This window comes from Mobula hypostoma, chromosome 1 (genome assembly GCF_963921235.1).
Source record: "Mobula hypostoma chromosome 1, sMobHyp1.1, whole genome shotgun sequence".
Classification (NCBI taxonomy): Eukaryota; Metazoa; Chordata; class Chondrichthyes; order Myliobatiformes; family Myliobatidae; genus Mobula; species Mobula hypostoma.
The window spans coordinates 43,218,160-43,234,760 of NC_086097.1; the positions used below are offsets into that span (position 1 = coordinate 43,218,160).

The following is a 16,601-nucleotide window of genomic DNA, read 5'->3' on the forward strand; positions in this document are numbered from 1 at the left end:
CAAAGGGCCAGAAGGGCCTGTTCCACACTGTATCTCTAATGCATCATCTTCCTTCTGGGTGTGTTGGAACCCAACTGAGCTCAGCATGCAATTCAGCAATTTCAGATCATCTGCCATTTCAATCTTATAGTTAAAGTTTCCAACAGTATATTTCTTTCTCTTTGTAATTTCAGATTTAATTCTTTACCCTCTACTTGCAAGCTCCAATTCCCACTCCCCCCATTTCTGTAAGCCTCTACCAAATTTATAAATGCAAACACGAGGAAATCTGCAGATGCTGGAATTTCAAGCAACACACACAAAAGTTGCTGGTGAACGCAGCAGGCCAGGCAGCATCTACTGGAAGAGGTACAGTTGATGTTTCGGCCCAGGACCCTTCGTCAGGACTAACTGAAAGAAGAGCTAGTAAGAGATTTGAAAGTGGGAGGGGGAGGGGGAGATCTGAAATGATAGGAGAAGACAGGAGGGGGAGGGATGGAGCCAAGAGCTGGACAGGTGATTGGCAAAAGGGATATGAGAGGATCATGGGACAGGAGGCCCAGGGAGAAGGAAAAGGGGGAAGGGGGAAAGCCCAGGGGATGGGCAAGGGGTATAGTCAGAGGGACAGAGGGAGAAAAGGAGAGAGAGAGAAAAAGAACGTGTGTATATAAATAAATAACAGATGGGGTATGAGGGGGCTCCCTTGTCCATTTGTCCCCCTCATCCCTCCCCACCGATCTCCCTCCTGGCACTTATCCTTGTAAGCGGAACAAGTGCTACACATGCCCTTACACTTCCTCCCTCACCACCATTCAGGGCCCCAGACAGTCCTTCCAGGTGAGGCGACACTTCACCTGTGAGTCGGCTGGGGTGATATACTGTGTCCGGTGCTCCCGATGTGGCCTTCTATATATTGGTGAGACCCGACGCAGACTGGGAGATCGTTTCGTTGAACACCTACACTCTGTCCGCCAGAGAAAGCAGGATCTCCCAGTGGCCACATATTTTAATTCCACATCCCATTCCCATTCTGATATGTCTATCCACGGCCTCCTCTACTGTAAAGATGAAGCCACACTCAGGTTGGAGGAACAACACCTTATATTCCGTCTGGGTAGCCTCCAACTTCTGCTAATGCCCCACCTCCCTCTTGTACCCCATCCGTTATTTATTTATATACACACATTCTTTTTCTCCCTCTGTCCCTCTGACTATACCCCTTGCCCATCCTCTGGGCTTTTTCCCCCTCCCCCTTTTCTTTCTCCTTAGGCCTCCTGTCCCATGATCCTCTCATATCTCTTTTGCATATCACCTGTCCAGCTCTTGGCTCCATCCCTCCCCCTCCTGTCTTCTCCTATTATTTTGGATCTCCCCCTCCCCTACCATTTTCTAATCTCTTACTAGCTCTTCCTTCAGTTAGTCCTGACGAAGGGTCTCGGCCCGAAACCTCGACTGTACCTTTTCCAATAGATGCTGTCTGGCCTGCTGCATTCACCAGCAACTTTTATGTGTGTTGCACCAAATTTATAAATCTGTTTCATCACCAATTTTAAACAGGAGATTCTGCAGATGCTGGAAATCCAGAGTAACACATACAAATCATGTTATTCTGAATTTGCAGCAGCTGCAGAATCTGTATCTGGTGCTCCCAATGCAGCATCAGTGAGACCTGATGTAGATTGGGGATTGCCTTGCTGATCACCTTCACTGCATCCGTAACAAGCAGGATTCCTTATTTTAATTCCAATCCCTACTCCCGCTCTGATATGTCAGTTCATGGCCTCCTCTAATGCCACAATGAGGCCACTCTCAGGTTGGAGGAACGCCATATCATATTCCATCTGAGTAGCCTCCAACCTGAACATCGATTTCTTTAACTTACGGTAAATTTCCCCCCTACCCTTTCCCCCTTCTTCCATTCCCCACTCTGGCTACCCTCTGGTGGCCCTCCTTCTTTCTTTTCTTCCATGGTCCACTATCCTCTCCTCTCACAACCCTCCTTCTTCAGCCCTTTACCTTTCTCACCTTCCACCTCCCAGCTTCTTAGTTCATCCCCTCTCCCCCATCCACTTAGCTTCACCCATTACCCAACTTGTACTCCTTCCCTCCCCCCCCATCTTTTTATTCTGGCTTTTTCTCCCTTCAGCTCTGAAGAAGGGCCTCAGCCCAAAATGTGACCTGTTTCATCCTTTTCATGGATGCTACCTGACCTGCTAAGTTCTGCCAGCATTTTGTATTTGTTACCATCATGAATCATTTAATCTTCCGTCTTCCATTCTATCAGAAGCCTTCACTTTTGTTCTCTCCACCTCCACCCCTTTCTCTACACCAATGATGCCTAACTGCTAGTAATTTCCAGCATTTTCCATCTCAGATATTACCAATTAAACCTCCTTTCCCGATCATTAAATATCTTACCTGATATTATCTTTATATTAGATTTCTAAGTATTGATTTTGTTCATAAAATTAGGATGCCAAAAAGCATCAATCTTGAGCACAAAAAAAAATGTAATTATCCAGATCTTAGTTTAATCCTATGGACTATTTTCTTCATATGAAGTCAAGAAGAAAACTTTATGACAAGTCAACTAAGACTAATCAGTGAAGCACAGATTATTCAATTATACTGTTTATTAAGAACTAGAAAACTTTTAAAAGTTTATGACAGATTTTTAAAATATTCTTTCAGTGATGAGATCAAACTTGAAAGGGTAGAAAGGAGATGTATGAAAATGGTCAGAGTTTTAGCTGCTCGTTCACATCACACAGACTGAGTCAACGTCATACAGAATAGAAATGGATCCCTTGGCCACTCAATCCACACAGACATCAAGCATTTTATAAATATCAACTAAGATCCTGTTTTATTTTCCCCTTATTTCAATCAGCTCCCACTCGCTCATACAATTCACCTACTCATCAGAGGCAATACGAGTGCCTGCAAAATACCCATGCAGTCACTGTAAGAATGTCTACGCTCCACATAGAATATTTTATTAAAAAGTGTGAAAAATAGATTTAATTTTTGTCTATATAATTATTAAACTGGATAAATTTAAAATAATTAGTATGAAGACTGAAAGGAATTTGCTGGAAATTATTTTCAGCCAAAGGATTGGTGGGTCTGTGATGTAAATTTCTTTAATTCTGATTTATTTACTAACCAATGGTTAGTTTTCATTTAATTTCCCAAATTCTCAATTCATACTCACTTCCTTTCTTTTGCTGATAGGTGTTTCCGACTTTGTGACCTTCCATCAATCTGCAGAAATACAACAAACTTTCACAATAATATCTCTGAATTAAAGTCCAACAAGTAACTTTTAAATCTAAAAATATAATTATAAGTGAAATGAAGTGTAGGAGAAACTTATGATTATAAAATAGTGTTAAAATATATACTCAGGCTTAAAAAGCAATCAATAAAAATGTTTAAAGATTTAATACATTTCAAGCGGAAACTGAAAGAGTTATTTCCCTGCTTTTAAAATATTAAGTCTATTTAACACATTTGTTATGAACTGCACAAACCTCTTTTATACTATGTTCTCTTTATTTTAAAAAAAATAAAAAATTTGAAAAAAATATTAAGTATTCCTTTCTTTGCTGTTTTCTCTTTTCTTGTTTATTAAAATATCATATTCACTCAAGATATTAAATGATATTATTTAACCATCTGCCCTTGACATTGACTCCCACTCTAGACCAGCCACACAAATATTATGGCTACAAGACTAAGTAGATCAGAGGCAGCAAGTCACCCATTTCCTGATATCCTAAGGATTTTTTGCTAGCAACAAAGCACAAATCAGAAGCATGGTGGAATACTTTCCATTTTCCTGCAACAGCCAAGAAAATTGACACAATTCAAAAAGTATGCATTGCAAATATCCATCCAGAATTCTTTCACAGTACCTCTGACTCTCAAAGAAGTCAATGGTATAACACCACCTACAGGTTCCTCTCATGTCACACATCATCAAAACTTCAGCAATGCCTGCGCCCAACAATACTCAAGGCGGCTAGCTGTTCAGTATGATGCCTCAATGCTACCTTCTCACAGGCAGCAAGGAGGGATAATGAATTTTGGCCTTACCAATGAAACTCAGTTCCTGAAAATGGATACAGGAAACAATGCATATATATTCAGCAAAATTTAGAGATTCCAAAAATTCCCTTAATGCAGATAACCGTCCCATAGTATTTGACACATCATCAAAAGAAATTTGACAATGCAGATAATCAATAAGATACATTTTGAGGGGGAAGAGTGAGAGAAGATGAGAGCCTATGATTTTCTGAGTGTCCCCTTCTGCTATCATCCTAGTCAATTCAATCCAATGCAAAGTAGGAATAATCAAGAAGCCATAACTGGGGGAAGACTTAGATCTGGGAAAAGCAGTAGGGCTAATTGAGTTTATACTGATCGAGTGGTGCAAAGCAATGAAATGTAATTAAAAACAGAGTAAGCTAGGGCCGGCTGGTGGCACAATGACATTGGCGCTGGCCCAGCACCGGAGGTTTCCAGGCTCAAAACCAGTCGTATCCACTCCCGAGTACGCTTTCCATCCATGTCCGGTTGAATGTCGAGATCGCAACTCGACCTCATAAAATAAAGGGAAAAATACTGCGTAAATGTCTGTGTAAGGAGTGGCACGCCACACAGTCTCTCTCTCTCGTTCCTCGCCTTGGAAAAAGCCATGAAGAAGACATCATGACGCACGCACGCAGGCACACGCCAAAAAAAAGTCAGCTCCTCCAATCTACTTCAATAAAATGAAGGTTGATTCCGTGCCTTACCAATTTTCAAACCAATTCCCAAATCACTGGTTTCAGCTGCCAAAAAATCTAAATTTGTCTTCAATATTTGAGCATCCAAAACACTTCGGGGTAGAGTTCATAAACTTTACAACTCTCTGATTGAAGTAATTTCTAATCTTAATCTGGTAACTAACCTGAAATTTTGCCCCAGTTCTAGATTCTCTAAACCATGTCAACACTCACTCAACATTAGCTCTGTCAATTTCTTTCTAAATTACACGTTTCACTGAGGTGATCTTTCATCCTTTCAAACTCCAATAATTGTAGGCCAACCTTACTGAGAGTCACCTCAAAGAACAACTCTCTCATACTAGGTCACACATTTAAGAAGTTGACACAGCACCACCTCCAATGCAAACATTGCCTTCCCCTAGGTATGAAGAACACAGGTGTCCTGGGTGGAACAGGAGATTCAATCTACATCCTGTCACTATTCTATATCAAAATATATGACTCTAAAAAAATTCAATTAGGAAACAGATCATATCATACATGTTAACATTTCTAGTCCGCTAGAAAGTCTTCAGCTTAGCGTAAGAAATGGAAACATCTCCCTATGGACTTGGATGCATTTTCTTCCCTCAAATATCATTTTACTGGATCCAAAGATTGGGAAAGCATTGGTTTAAACATTTTACATATTCAAAAGAAAGTTTGCAGTACTGCTTAAGAATTTAGTTTTGCCAGTTGTACATAAATATCTGGTCATCTGTTAAATTATATTTCTGCATTCCTCCAAATGCATGAAAACATTTTAGGTTTTCCTTTAACTTTTGGGCTTATCTACAATTGTGGAGACTCCATTTTTTTGGCATTTCTATTAAAACAGTGACTTTAATATAAGAATATGGTGCTTGCAGCTGACTTCAAAAAATAACCAGCAATAAAAATTTGGCATCCTGTAAGTATGAATTTGTTTAATTCTGCTGAAGCTTTGAATCAGTTGCCAGCCTTGGTGGCAAGCAAGAATGGTGGCATCAAACAGCAAAACTGGAGGAAAAGACTGAAAAATTTTCACTGGGAGCAAAGCATTTGTGTAAAACAAGCATAACAATTCATATTTTAATGACCTAATAGAAAATGAAGATAAGAATATCTACATGGGATTATCAGTATATCAAAATATCATGAAATTTAAAAATGGTTAACAAATTTTGATTTAAAAAATCACTCAGTGTCCGACCGGCTGGTGGTGCAGTGGCATCAGCGAAGGCTCCCGAGTTCGAATCGCAGTCGGGCCACCCCCGGGCACGCTTTCCATCCGAGCCGGGTTGAGTGTCGAGCTAGCCACTCGGCCTCGTAAAAAAGCAAGGGTCGAGTCAGGAACGTTCATATCATGACCCAGTTAATCCAAAAGGAGACCAATCCTGACACTACGCGTCAGACAAGAATGGTTGACTGTCTGGTGCGACACGCTAGGAAGGGGATTCAGTGTCGAGTGTGAACCTGAACAAAATGCGATTCCACGTATAATCATAGATCAGTAATTGTTAAATATTTGTTACTCCAGATTTATAAAGCTTAACGCTTCCAATTTATTTATTCTAGTATCAGAAACAGTATACAAAGAAGTTACATATAATTCACTGACTCTTTAGGGGAGTGAGGGAGCTGAGAGCAACCTCTGGTTTAATATGTAGCTGAATATACACAGGAAATTAATGTTTTACCCAGTAATAAAGGCCATTGTTGAGACGCCAAATTCTAAGTTGCTCTCTCTTAGGTGGGCTAGTTGCCTATGCCTTGGAATTTAACTACCTCCTCAAAAGAACACCAGAAATATTTTCACACTACGTAAATCAGTATTTCTGAATCCCACGTGAATGAAACTGCCAATTAAATACTAATTAGCATAATGTGTAAACACTTTGTAATCAGATTAAAAAACAAATCAAACTCACTTACAAAAGGCACATCTGTCCCTTTTGGAGATTTGCTGGGGGTGAAATTCTTGTCCCAGAGATTAAAAAAATAACATTACAACTCACTGAAATATTTAAACACGAGGAAACTGAACTTGAAAAGAAGATATTCCTAACTTTACTGCATCCTAAAGATATATTTTATCCTTACCTCTGGAATCTGTTCTTCTTTAGAAGATGTACTACGTATCTGAAAAGATCTGTTGAAAAATAGAATTTAGGACTGAGATTTAATATTAAGATAACTTCATCAGTATGACTTTATAATAAGCCATTTTTTCCCATTTGATCACTTTCCAGGAACTGGATTTTACTGGCAAGGCCAGTATTTAACAAGCAAGTACACTCAAAAAGCTGGCAGCAAGCTGCCTCCTTGAACTGCTGTGCTGCTTGTCATGAAGACACTTCCAGAGCACCATTTGGTCTGGTATTCCAGAATGTAGATCCACTGACAAGGAATATACGTCCATGTGGGGATGGTGTGTGACTTGAACAGGAACCTGCAGTTGACCGAATGCCCATGTACCTCTGCCTTTATCCTGGTCTGTCAAATGCATTATTGCAGTATATTTTGGAGACTGTACACATCAGCAATTTGACAAGTTTCTATGGGGCAGTCAGGTCCACAAGCTTCAGGCACCTGAGATCCAAGGTGAGCTGGCTAAATGGGTTCATTTAGTCAGTTTGGCATTAGAAGGCACTGGATAGTGGTGGAAGGATGTTTTTTTTTTCCCTGACTGAAGACCTGTGATAGCAGTGTACTACAGAAATCAATGCATAGACCCTTGTTGTTTACAAAATATAATAATATGGTGATGAATGTAGGAGAAATGATTATTAAGTTTGCAGATGTGATTGTGCTAGAGAACGTGCAGAGTAGATTCGCCAGGATGTCGCCTGGATTGGCAGACTTGAGTTAGGAGGAGATAGGCTGGGATGGTTTCCCAAAGAGTGGAAATGGCTGAGGTTGGGACATACAATTGTAAGAGACATAGAGTCAGGATCCGTTTCCCTGTGGTCAGAATATCAAATGCAAACAGACAGGTTAAGGTGAGAGGAAGGAGTTTTAAGGGAATATAGGAAGGGACAATTAAGGGGAAATTTTTTCCATCAGCCACAGAGAATGGTTGATATCTTAACCCCCTGCCAGAGAAGCTGTTAAGCAATTTTATATACTATGTGTGACTATCGATTAAAAGTTGAGTTCTGCTCATCATGCCTAAACAGTCTCTTTTAAAGTTTACATGATGCCTTTGATACAAAACAAAATCTAAATATTTCCCAGGAGATGAAAGGTCGGAAGTGGTACGAGGTCGTATCAAGAGGAAGAAGTTCAATCACTATTTGAAACTATGATGGAAAGGAAGTGATCCAAAGGATTGTTGGAAAAATACATTTTTGTCAAGTAAACAAATAGAATATATTTAAAAAATTCCAGGTCCAATGCAGAAAATCGTTAATATCAAAATGTAACAAATGAAGGTTCTACCATTAATGTCACGACCTGACTATGTATCCCAGCCCAGGATTGCTCGAAGTGGAAGAGCATTCAGGATGGCAATGAGAACCTCAAATCCATGCCTCATAAGCACACAGAAGTCCTGAGTGAATGGCGAAAGAAATGGATTACCTCACAAACTACCCACCCACCTATCCGTCAGGCATTTCCTGCTTCATCTGCAGTTTCACAATGAGCTCTTCAATTACCTCAGAGTCCATAAAACTGAAGTGAAAGCAAATCATATTCCATCCCAAAGGATTTTCCAAGAAGGAGGAGGATTTGACTCAGAATACCTTTCACTGTTCATCAAGTATGACTGAAGGGAGCACTCACAATTCACTATGTCAGGGGTCCCCAACCTTTTTTGCAGTGCGGACCGGTTTCATGTTGACAATATTCTTGCGGACCGGGGGCGAGGGGGGGGACAGGACGGGGACAAGAGTAGCAGTCAAATACGTTGTGTTTTCCCAGAGAAAGACTACAATGACCATGAAGCCTTGCGCGGGCACCAGTGCGCATGCGTGCACCTGCCGATTATTTTACCACGAATCGTTTTTGGCGATTCTGTTTGGAGGGGGGTGTTAATTACGACCAGAATATCAGTGATAAGTGGCTAATACACTCAATTTTGTTTCTAAAAGGCTTTATCTAACGAACTTAATATTAAACACACAGCTCATTTTCCTCGCATGAATATAGCAATAAGTCAATTATCAGGGGAGGACAGGGGAGCTTGAAGTAAGTGTTGAACGAACTTCCAGTAGAAGTGTCAGAAGCAGGTTCGATATTATCATTTAAAGAAAAATTGAATAGGTATATGGACAGGAAAGTAATGGAGGGTTATGGGCTGAGTGCAGGTCAGTGGGACGAGGTGAGAGTAGCGTTCGGCATGGACTAGGAGGGCAAAGATGGCCTGTTTCCGTGCTGTAATTGTTATATGGTTATATAAGTCAATAGCATCATAACATTTTAAGTAACATTTGGATATTAAACACAGCGCATATTTTCCCTGTATGAACTTATAAAATCATTGCAACACACCAATATCGCTGAATCAGTGGGAGCCCTGGGCTTGCTTTCCAGCAACAAGACGGTCCTATCAAGGGGTGATGGGGGACAGCGATACTCGAATGGGGTTCCTTATGTCCAGTCTAATCCGCAATTTAGTTTTGTTGGAAATGGAAGCAACGTTTTCGGTGCTTCCATGGCTACCTCAGGATATTGAGCCTTGACTTTGGTCCGGAATGCCAGCAGAGATGTTATATCAAACAGACTTTTCAGCCTACCGTCATTTGCAAGCTCGAAGAGTTGATCTCCTTCCCGTGCTGACATGGATGATGCGCGCGTAATAGCTCAACAGTGGGCGCGACAGGGAATGAGGAAAGGTGCCGCCCGTGACAGGGAATGAGGAAAGGTGCAGCTGACTCATATCGTTTCCTCGTGGCCCGGTAGCGCATGCTCTGCGGCCTGGTACCGGTCCGCGGCCCGGTGGTTGGGGACCACTGTACTATGTTGAATGAAAAGCAAATTTATATAAAATGTCTAAGAAAATGTAACTATTATTCTAACTGAAAATAATTTAAATAAGGTACCTCTTTGACTGAAGATGTGACAGATCAATAGCTGTATCAGGATAATTAACTTCTGCATTTTCTTCCTCACTTTGATGTTCCTCAATATTTTGAGTTTCAACAGAATCTTGCAAATCAGTTTCCTCTTGCTGAGTGTCTGATTCACCTTCAGCATTGTTCTCGTGACCCTCTGCATCTCCTTGCACCTCTTCACATTGGTTTTCAGCTTCAATACCAGTCTTGTTATCTTCATCACTACTGCTTTCACCATTGTCTGACTCAGCTTAATATAGTAAAAACAAACATAAGTTTAGATATTTAACAACTGAAAACCCACATAGAGAAACGAAAACAAGAAAATATATTTTCTCTATGTATAACAAATAATCTGCAAAAAAAGAAAGAAAATATATTATTTACCACATATGATAGTTACAATAACATTCTGAAGTTCTTCAGTGTCCTGGTAAAGCAGTAATACAGTACCTATCAAGAGTATTCACCACCCACCCCCCGAAAGTTTTCATGTGTCATTGTTTTACAACACTGAATCACAGTGGATTTAATTTGGCTTTTTTCTGACAAGATGAACAGAAAAAGACTCTTCCATGTCAAAGTGAAAACAGATCTCTACTAAGTGATCTAAATGACTTACAAATATAAACACAAATAATTGATTGCATAAGTATTCACCCCCTTCAAGTCAGTATTTAGTAGATGCACATTTGGCAGCAGTTAGCTTGAGTCTGTGTGCATAGGTCCCTATCAGCTCTGCACATCTAGACACTGCAATTTTTCCCCATTCTTCTTTACAAAACTGTTCAAGCTCTGTCAGATTTCATGGGGATCATGAAGGAACAGCTCTTTTCAAGTACAGCTACAAATTCTCAATTGGATTGAGGTCAGGACTCTGACTTGGCCAGTCCAGGACATTAAGTTTGTTATTTTTAAACTATTCATGTGTAGCTTTGGCTTTATGCTTGGGCTCATTGTCTTGCTGGAAAACAAATTTTCTCCCAAGTGGCAGTTCTCTTGCAGACTGCATCAGGTGTTCCTCGAGGATTTCCCTGTATTTTGCTGCATTCATTTTACCCTCAACCTTCACAAGCCTTCCAGAACCTGCTGCCATGAAGCATCCCCACAGCATGATGCAGCCACCACCATGCTTCATGGTAGGGATGGTGTGTTTTTTTGAAGATGTGCGGTGTTTGGCTTACACCAAACAAAATGTTTAGTCTGATGGCCAAAAAGCTCAATTTTGGTTTCATCAGACCATAGAAACTTCTTCCAGCTGACTTCAGTCTCCCACGTGGCTTCTGGCAAACTCTAGCACAGATTTTCATGTCAGTTTTTTCAACAGTAGCTTTCTCTTTGCCACTCTCCCATAAAGCTGCGACTGGTGAAGCACCTGGGTAAAGTTGTTGTATGCATAGTTTCTCCCATCTCAGCCACTGAAGCTTGTAACTCCTCCGGAGTTGTCATAGGTCTCTTGGTGTCTTCACTCACTAGTCCCCTTCTTGCACGGTCACTCGGTTTTTGAGGATGGCCAGCCTCTAGGTGGATTTACAGCTGTGCCATATTCTTTCCATCTCTTGATGACAGACTAACTGTGCTCCAAGGGATATTCAGTGACTTGGAAATTTTCTTGTATCCATCTCCTAACTTGTGCTTTTCAATAACCTTTTTGCGAAGTTGTTTGGAGTGTTCTTCTGTCTTCATGGTGTAGTTTTTGCCAGGATACTGACTCACCAGCTGTCCGACCTTGCAGATACAGGTGTATTTTTACTACAACCAGTTGAAACACCTTGACTGCACACAGAACTCCAAAAACAGATTTCTATTTAACCAATTATGTGACTTCTGAAACCAATTGGCTGCACCAGTGATGATTTGGTGTGTCATATTAAAGGAGGGGGAGTGAATATTAATGCAATCAATTATTTTGTGTTTTATATTTGTATTAACTTAGATTCATTTTGTAGGGATCTGTTTTCACTTTGACATGAAAGAGTCTTTTTCTGCTGATCAGTGTCAAAAAAGCCAAATTAAATCACTGTGATTCAATGTTGTAAGACAATAAAGCATGGAATCTTCCAAGGGAGGTGAGTACTTTTTACAGGCACTGTATTTGGTTTCCTGCTTTGGGATTATTAACAGGAAACCTTGAGGTATTCTCAAAAAGCTTGAAGTATTCCTACTTCCCTTTAATTAAAACATGGGAACTATTATTCAGCAAATGAAGGTGATACTGATTCTAATTATTCTCTGCAGGTTTCTTTCAGCCTGTAGCAAACCATGATACTCCAAGTATCTGGAAAGACTGGATGGATGACAACAATAGAACCTTCATGGTACCCATGGTGTAAAACACATGTACAGGTCATCAAGTTGCTAAATAGAGACAAAAGAGACTGCAAGTGTTGGAATCTGGATCAACAACAATCTGCTGTAGGAACTCAGAGGAACAATCAAGCATCTGTGGGGGGATGGCGATCTCTTGGATCAGTCCTGCAAAAATTCAGGACTGATGCAGGGATTTGATTTGAAATATAGAACAACAGAACCATAGAACACTACAGCACAGAAAAACAGGCCATTCAGCCCTTCTAGTTTGTGCTGAAACTTTATTCCATGAGTCCCATTGACCTACACCCAGCCCATAACCCTCCAGACCTCTCCCATCCATGTATCTATCCAATTTATTCTTAAAACTTAAGAGTGAGCCCGCATTTACGTCAGATGGCAGCTCATTCCACACTCCTACCACTCTCTGAGTGAAGAAGTTCCCCCTAATCAACAATCCTTTTCTCCTCACAAGTACTGCTTCACCTGCTAAGTTCCTCCACTGCATTGTTTGTTGACCAAGTGTTAAAATTTATGTGGCTCAGCCAACACTGGTTTGTCCTGCAGTACAAGCTTGTCAAGGTAAGACAGGTCCAAGGCTCTATCATTTTGAGTAAGTTTTTCATAGAAAGTGCTTTTATCTTCCAGCAGGGTTAACAAATAGATATCATAGCTGTGATCATCAGTCTTATTCTCTTAACTTTCATAGTAAATCCTCAGACTTGAGGCTTCAATCTCCACTAGTGCTCTTTTTATTATATTGGGAAATTACATTATATTCCAATTTTTAATGAAAACTTCCAGCATTGATTCTTCCAACAATCTACACCTGGTGTATTTAACTAGAGGAAGTTCTTAACTTTCAAAGATTACCTTTCTAACCGAGCTTTAAAAGTGTACTCTCAACTTCCCTGTCAACACCAAGACCATTTTTAATGATGGAAGCCCATCTTCAAGGGCATTAAATACCACGCCCTTCAATGATAAGCATCACTCAGAAGTATGAAAAAGCTCGGCTGTAAAGGACAATCAAATGAAATTGCTCTAAGGAGTTTCATAAATGTTTATTTTACCTTTGCTAAGAATGTGTGTAAAACCAAATGGACAATAGATTAGCACCACTTGTTGGCTGTGGAACAGTAAAACACATGAAAACAGAGAGCTACTTAAACAAATATGCTTTTACTTTACATTGCAATATCCTTTCTTCTGTCAACAGATGCCTTGTCACTATGAAGAATTCTTCACAAATCTTTTTATACGAATGTAAACTCTGCTTCCCCACAGCTCTATTCATCCAGGGTTGAACCGTAATCTCCTGAAAATCTGTGTAAAATCACACATCCTCCCTGTGACCACGTGGATTATTCCCATTTGCTCTAGTTTCCTCCCACATACCAAAGGTCAACTGGCCACTGTCGCTGGGGCTGGATTAGCAGAAAAGTACACTTTGTGGATAAATGAGGGAGAATCAATTACAGTAAAATTAGTGACAGAATGAGACTGACAGGATTCCTCTGAGAACCAGTGTAGACTTAGTCTCTTGCTATGTCAAGATGTTACGTGTTGCTCCCTCTCTTCTCCCAAAAGAAACTAGATTTAATAGAAAAACCTTGAAGTTCCTTTACAATCAAAATAGTAGACAAATATAACTTTAAGTGGAACAAAGCTGTATTGGACAAGCACTCTCTCTGGTAATTCTTCAGAACCTAAGTGTTCTATTGAGTTTCATGCATTACCTAAAGGAACCGTATCCTCAGAATAGACGTCAGAGGTGCTGCTGGTTACTGTCTCCATGTCTTCATCCTGCACTTTCACCTTCCTCTCACCTACGTGCCTCCAAATGCATTGCTCATCAACCTAAGTACAAGTAAACCACAAAATCTCTGTAACTAGGTGAAGAAATAGTAATGGTAACGCTAAATTTTTAACAGTCAAAATGCAAGCTTCTACAAAATGGGATAAATTTATCTTGTATTGGCAGCATAGTTAATAAGCAGCAAACAAAGTGTTGGAATTCTGACTTCCTGACAAAAGTGGAATGAATTTGATCTCTTTTTGCTAATTGTTAAGGGGCTAAGATAGGATTTTAACCCAATCATATCAGAGATGGACTCCCACAATAAAAAGCCTCTACTTTCCTTTACAGAAATACTAGGAACAGAGAAGTCATTAACTGACAGTACGTCCTGTAGCAATGTCTGTCCCCTAACCACTGATACACTCTCGCTGTTTGTCTCACTCTAAAACTGAACCAGACTGTTCAATAGTGACCCGAATCAAGTTCCATCTCTGTAACAATGCTCACTCTGCCTCCGCCTTAGCTTATCAGCTGCTAAGACTTAAATCCATACTTCTGTTATCTCCTGGCTTTCAATTCTCCTCACCATTAAACGCTGTTCCCACCCAACATTGTTTTTCCACAAAACTCCTCATGACTTGCTGGCCTTTATCAATTCCTGGTTAAGCAACAGCTCAGTTCTGACTTTCTGTTAAATTGCTCACCCCTTTCTATCTCTGTAATCTCCAAATCAAACCCCTTCAAGATACCTGGACACGTTTAATTTCAGTCTCCCAGATGCACTGAAATACAACCCTTCAACAAATTCCTCAATTCTGTAATTACCTTCTCAAATCTCTCCATCCTTCGCCCCCTTTATCTTCCTTAAAAATAACCTTTACAGACTATCTCATTGACCAATAATATCTCCTTTTTCAGGCTAGGCTCCTGTGAAGTGCCTTGAGGCTTTTGTGCTGTTTTAAAGGAGGGAAATTAACAGCTGTAACTACTTTGGTATGTATATTGTGGTTTTACTCGAGAAAGGCACTTGGATTCCTGTGGTGGGAAATCACTGCATGCAAATCTAGACACCGTCATTAAATTACAGCAATACTAAGGCCAATAAAAAATAATTACAAAGGAAATTCAAAACATTTCAAACTGTATATGGTTCATTAAAATACAGTAAAACAAGCTTGCAAATGGCAAAGTGGGACATACAAAGTTGTATTACATAAACAGAAAGGCAAAAATTTAAACCAACTATTAAACTACTTCTACACAGTACTTAAAGAATTAGAGAAGATTGGTCTCTAAAGCTAGTGTTGACTTATTCTGCACACTAAAGAATCTCTACCTCCCATTTCAAATAATGTAATTTAAATACAGGTCAGTTAGCACCAGTGGAAAGAGAAACAGCTAAGAAAGATAATAAGTTTGAAATTGCAGAAAAACTGGGTGAGGGATAGTTAGGATAAGGGACATCTGGATTAAGGATAGGGTGAGCCCTAGGTAGTCTTGGGAATAAGTTTTCGAGGTCAGTGTGTCAATGGGCTAATAAGGGACACTCGAGAGGAAAAAACTGGAACAAAAGCTGGCAGAGAGTGAGAATGCGGACAAAGGATAGTGAACAGGCGCAAAATGCAGAACCACAGGACAGGCTCACTGGATCAGAAGAGAGATTAAAAACTGACCTAATACCAAATATGGTCAACTTCAAACACAACTGGTAGTTCTGATACAGACAGAAATAAGGTCAAGTTACTCAAAAAATTGCAATATTCAACATTTGATCCTGCAGATTACATTCGAGATGCTGTTCCTCAAGTTTACTTTGCGCGTGATAGTTACAGGTCAGGGTGAGAATGGGATGGAATATTAGAAGGTACTAGGGCACTCCAAACTGGCCCTGCAGATAGAACACAGGAGCTCTGCAAAGCTATTACTCAGTCTATCTCTAACAGCCCTCACCTCAAAAGCATTTGTCCCATCTTTGTTTCCACTAACTGCTCTCACAAATTGACTGACTGGGTAAGTCTCTGTAAACAGGGTGGAAAGCGGCCCTTTGGCCCAACTGGTCCATGCTGACCAAAGCATCCTGGCTGCCAGCACAGAAGGCCTGTGATCAGTCCATAACCCTCCTAGTCCCTCCCCTCCTTGTAGCTATCCAAATGCCTCTTAAACGTTGCCTCTGGCAGTTCATTCTAGGTATTCCCTACCCTCTGTGTAAAGAACACAATTCTCAGGCCTCTCTAATATCTCTTCCCATTTGTCTTAAGTCTACACCCATGAGTTTCAGACTGCCCAACACTGGGGAAAAGATTATGACTGTCTATCCTATCCGTCAGGATTTTATAAACTTCCATGAGGCCATCTTTCATTCTGTGCTCCAAAGAATAAAGATCTAGTGTGGCCAACCTCTCCTTATAATTCAGGCTCGTTAGCCTTGGCAGCACCCTTATGAATTTCTTCTGCACTCCCTCCAGCTTGACAATGCCTTTGGTTACAGGGTAACCAAAACTGTACATAATACACCAACACGAGTGCTTTCTCACCAACTACACTTCTGCAACATTAGATCCCTACTGCTAATCTCACTGCCCTGATTGATGAATACCAGCATGCTAAGATTACTACTAAACTCCACAGAAACTCTGACCTCACCCATCAGACATTTCCTTT

At 40.4% G+C, this 16,601-nt stretch overlaps 1 protein-coding gene across 1 annotated transcript in view; it reads right to left on the bottom strand.

Moving 5' to 3' along the window:
• The window catches only part of LOC134345887 (ribosome quality control complex subunit NEMF-like), a 68,469-nt gene that overhangs the window by 8,841 nt on the left and 43,027 nt on the right, over window positions 1-16,601 (bottom strand). Inside the window, exons 22-25 of the mRNA XM_063047220.1 lie at window positions 13,879-13,999; window positions 9,818-10,079; window positions 6,876-6,924; window positions 3,194-3,243 (exon numbers count right to left, since the gene is read on the bottom strand). Coding sequence (XP_062903290.1) covers window positions 3,194-3,243; window positions 6,876-6,924; window positions 9,818-10,079; window positions 13,879-13,999 — 482 coding nt within the window. The remainder of the gene's footprint in view (window positions 1-3,193; window positions 3,244-6,875; window positions 6,925-9,817; window positions 10,080-13,878; window positions 14,000-16,601) is intronic.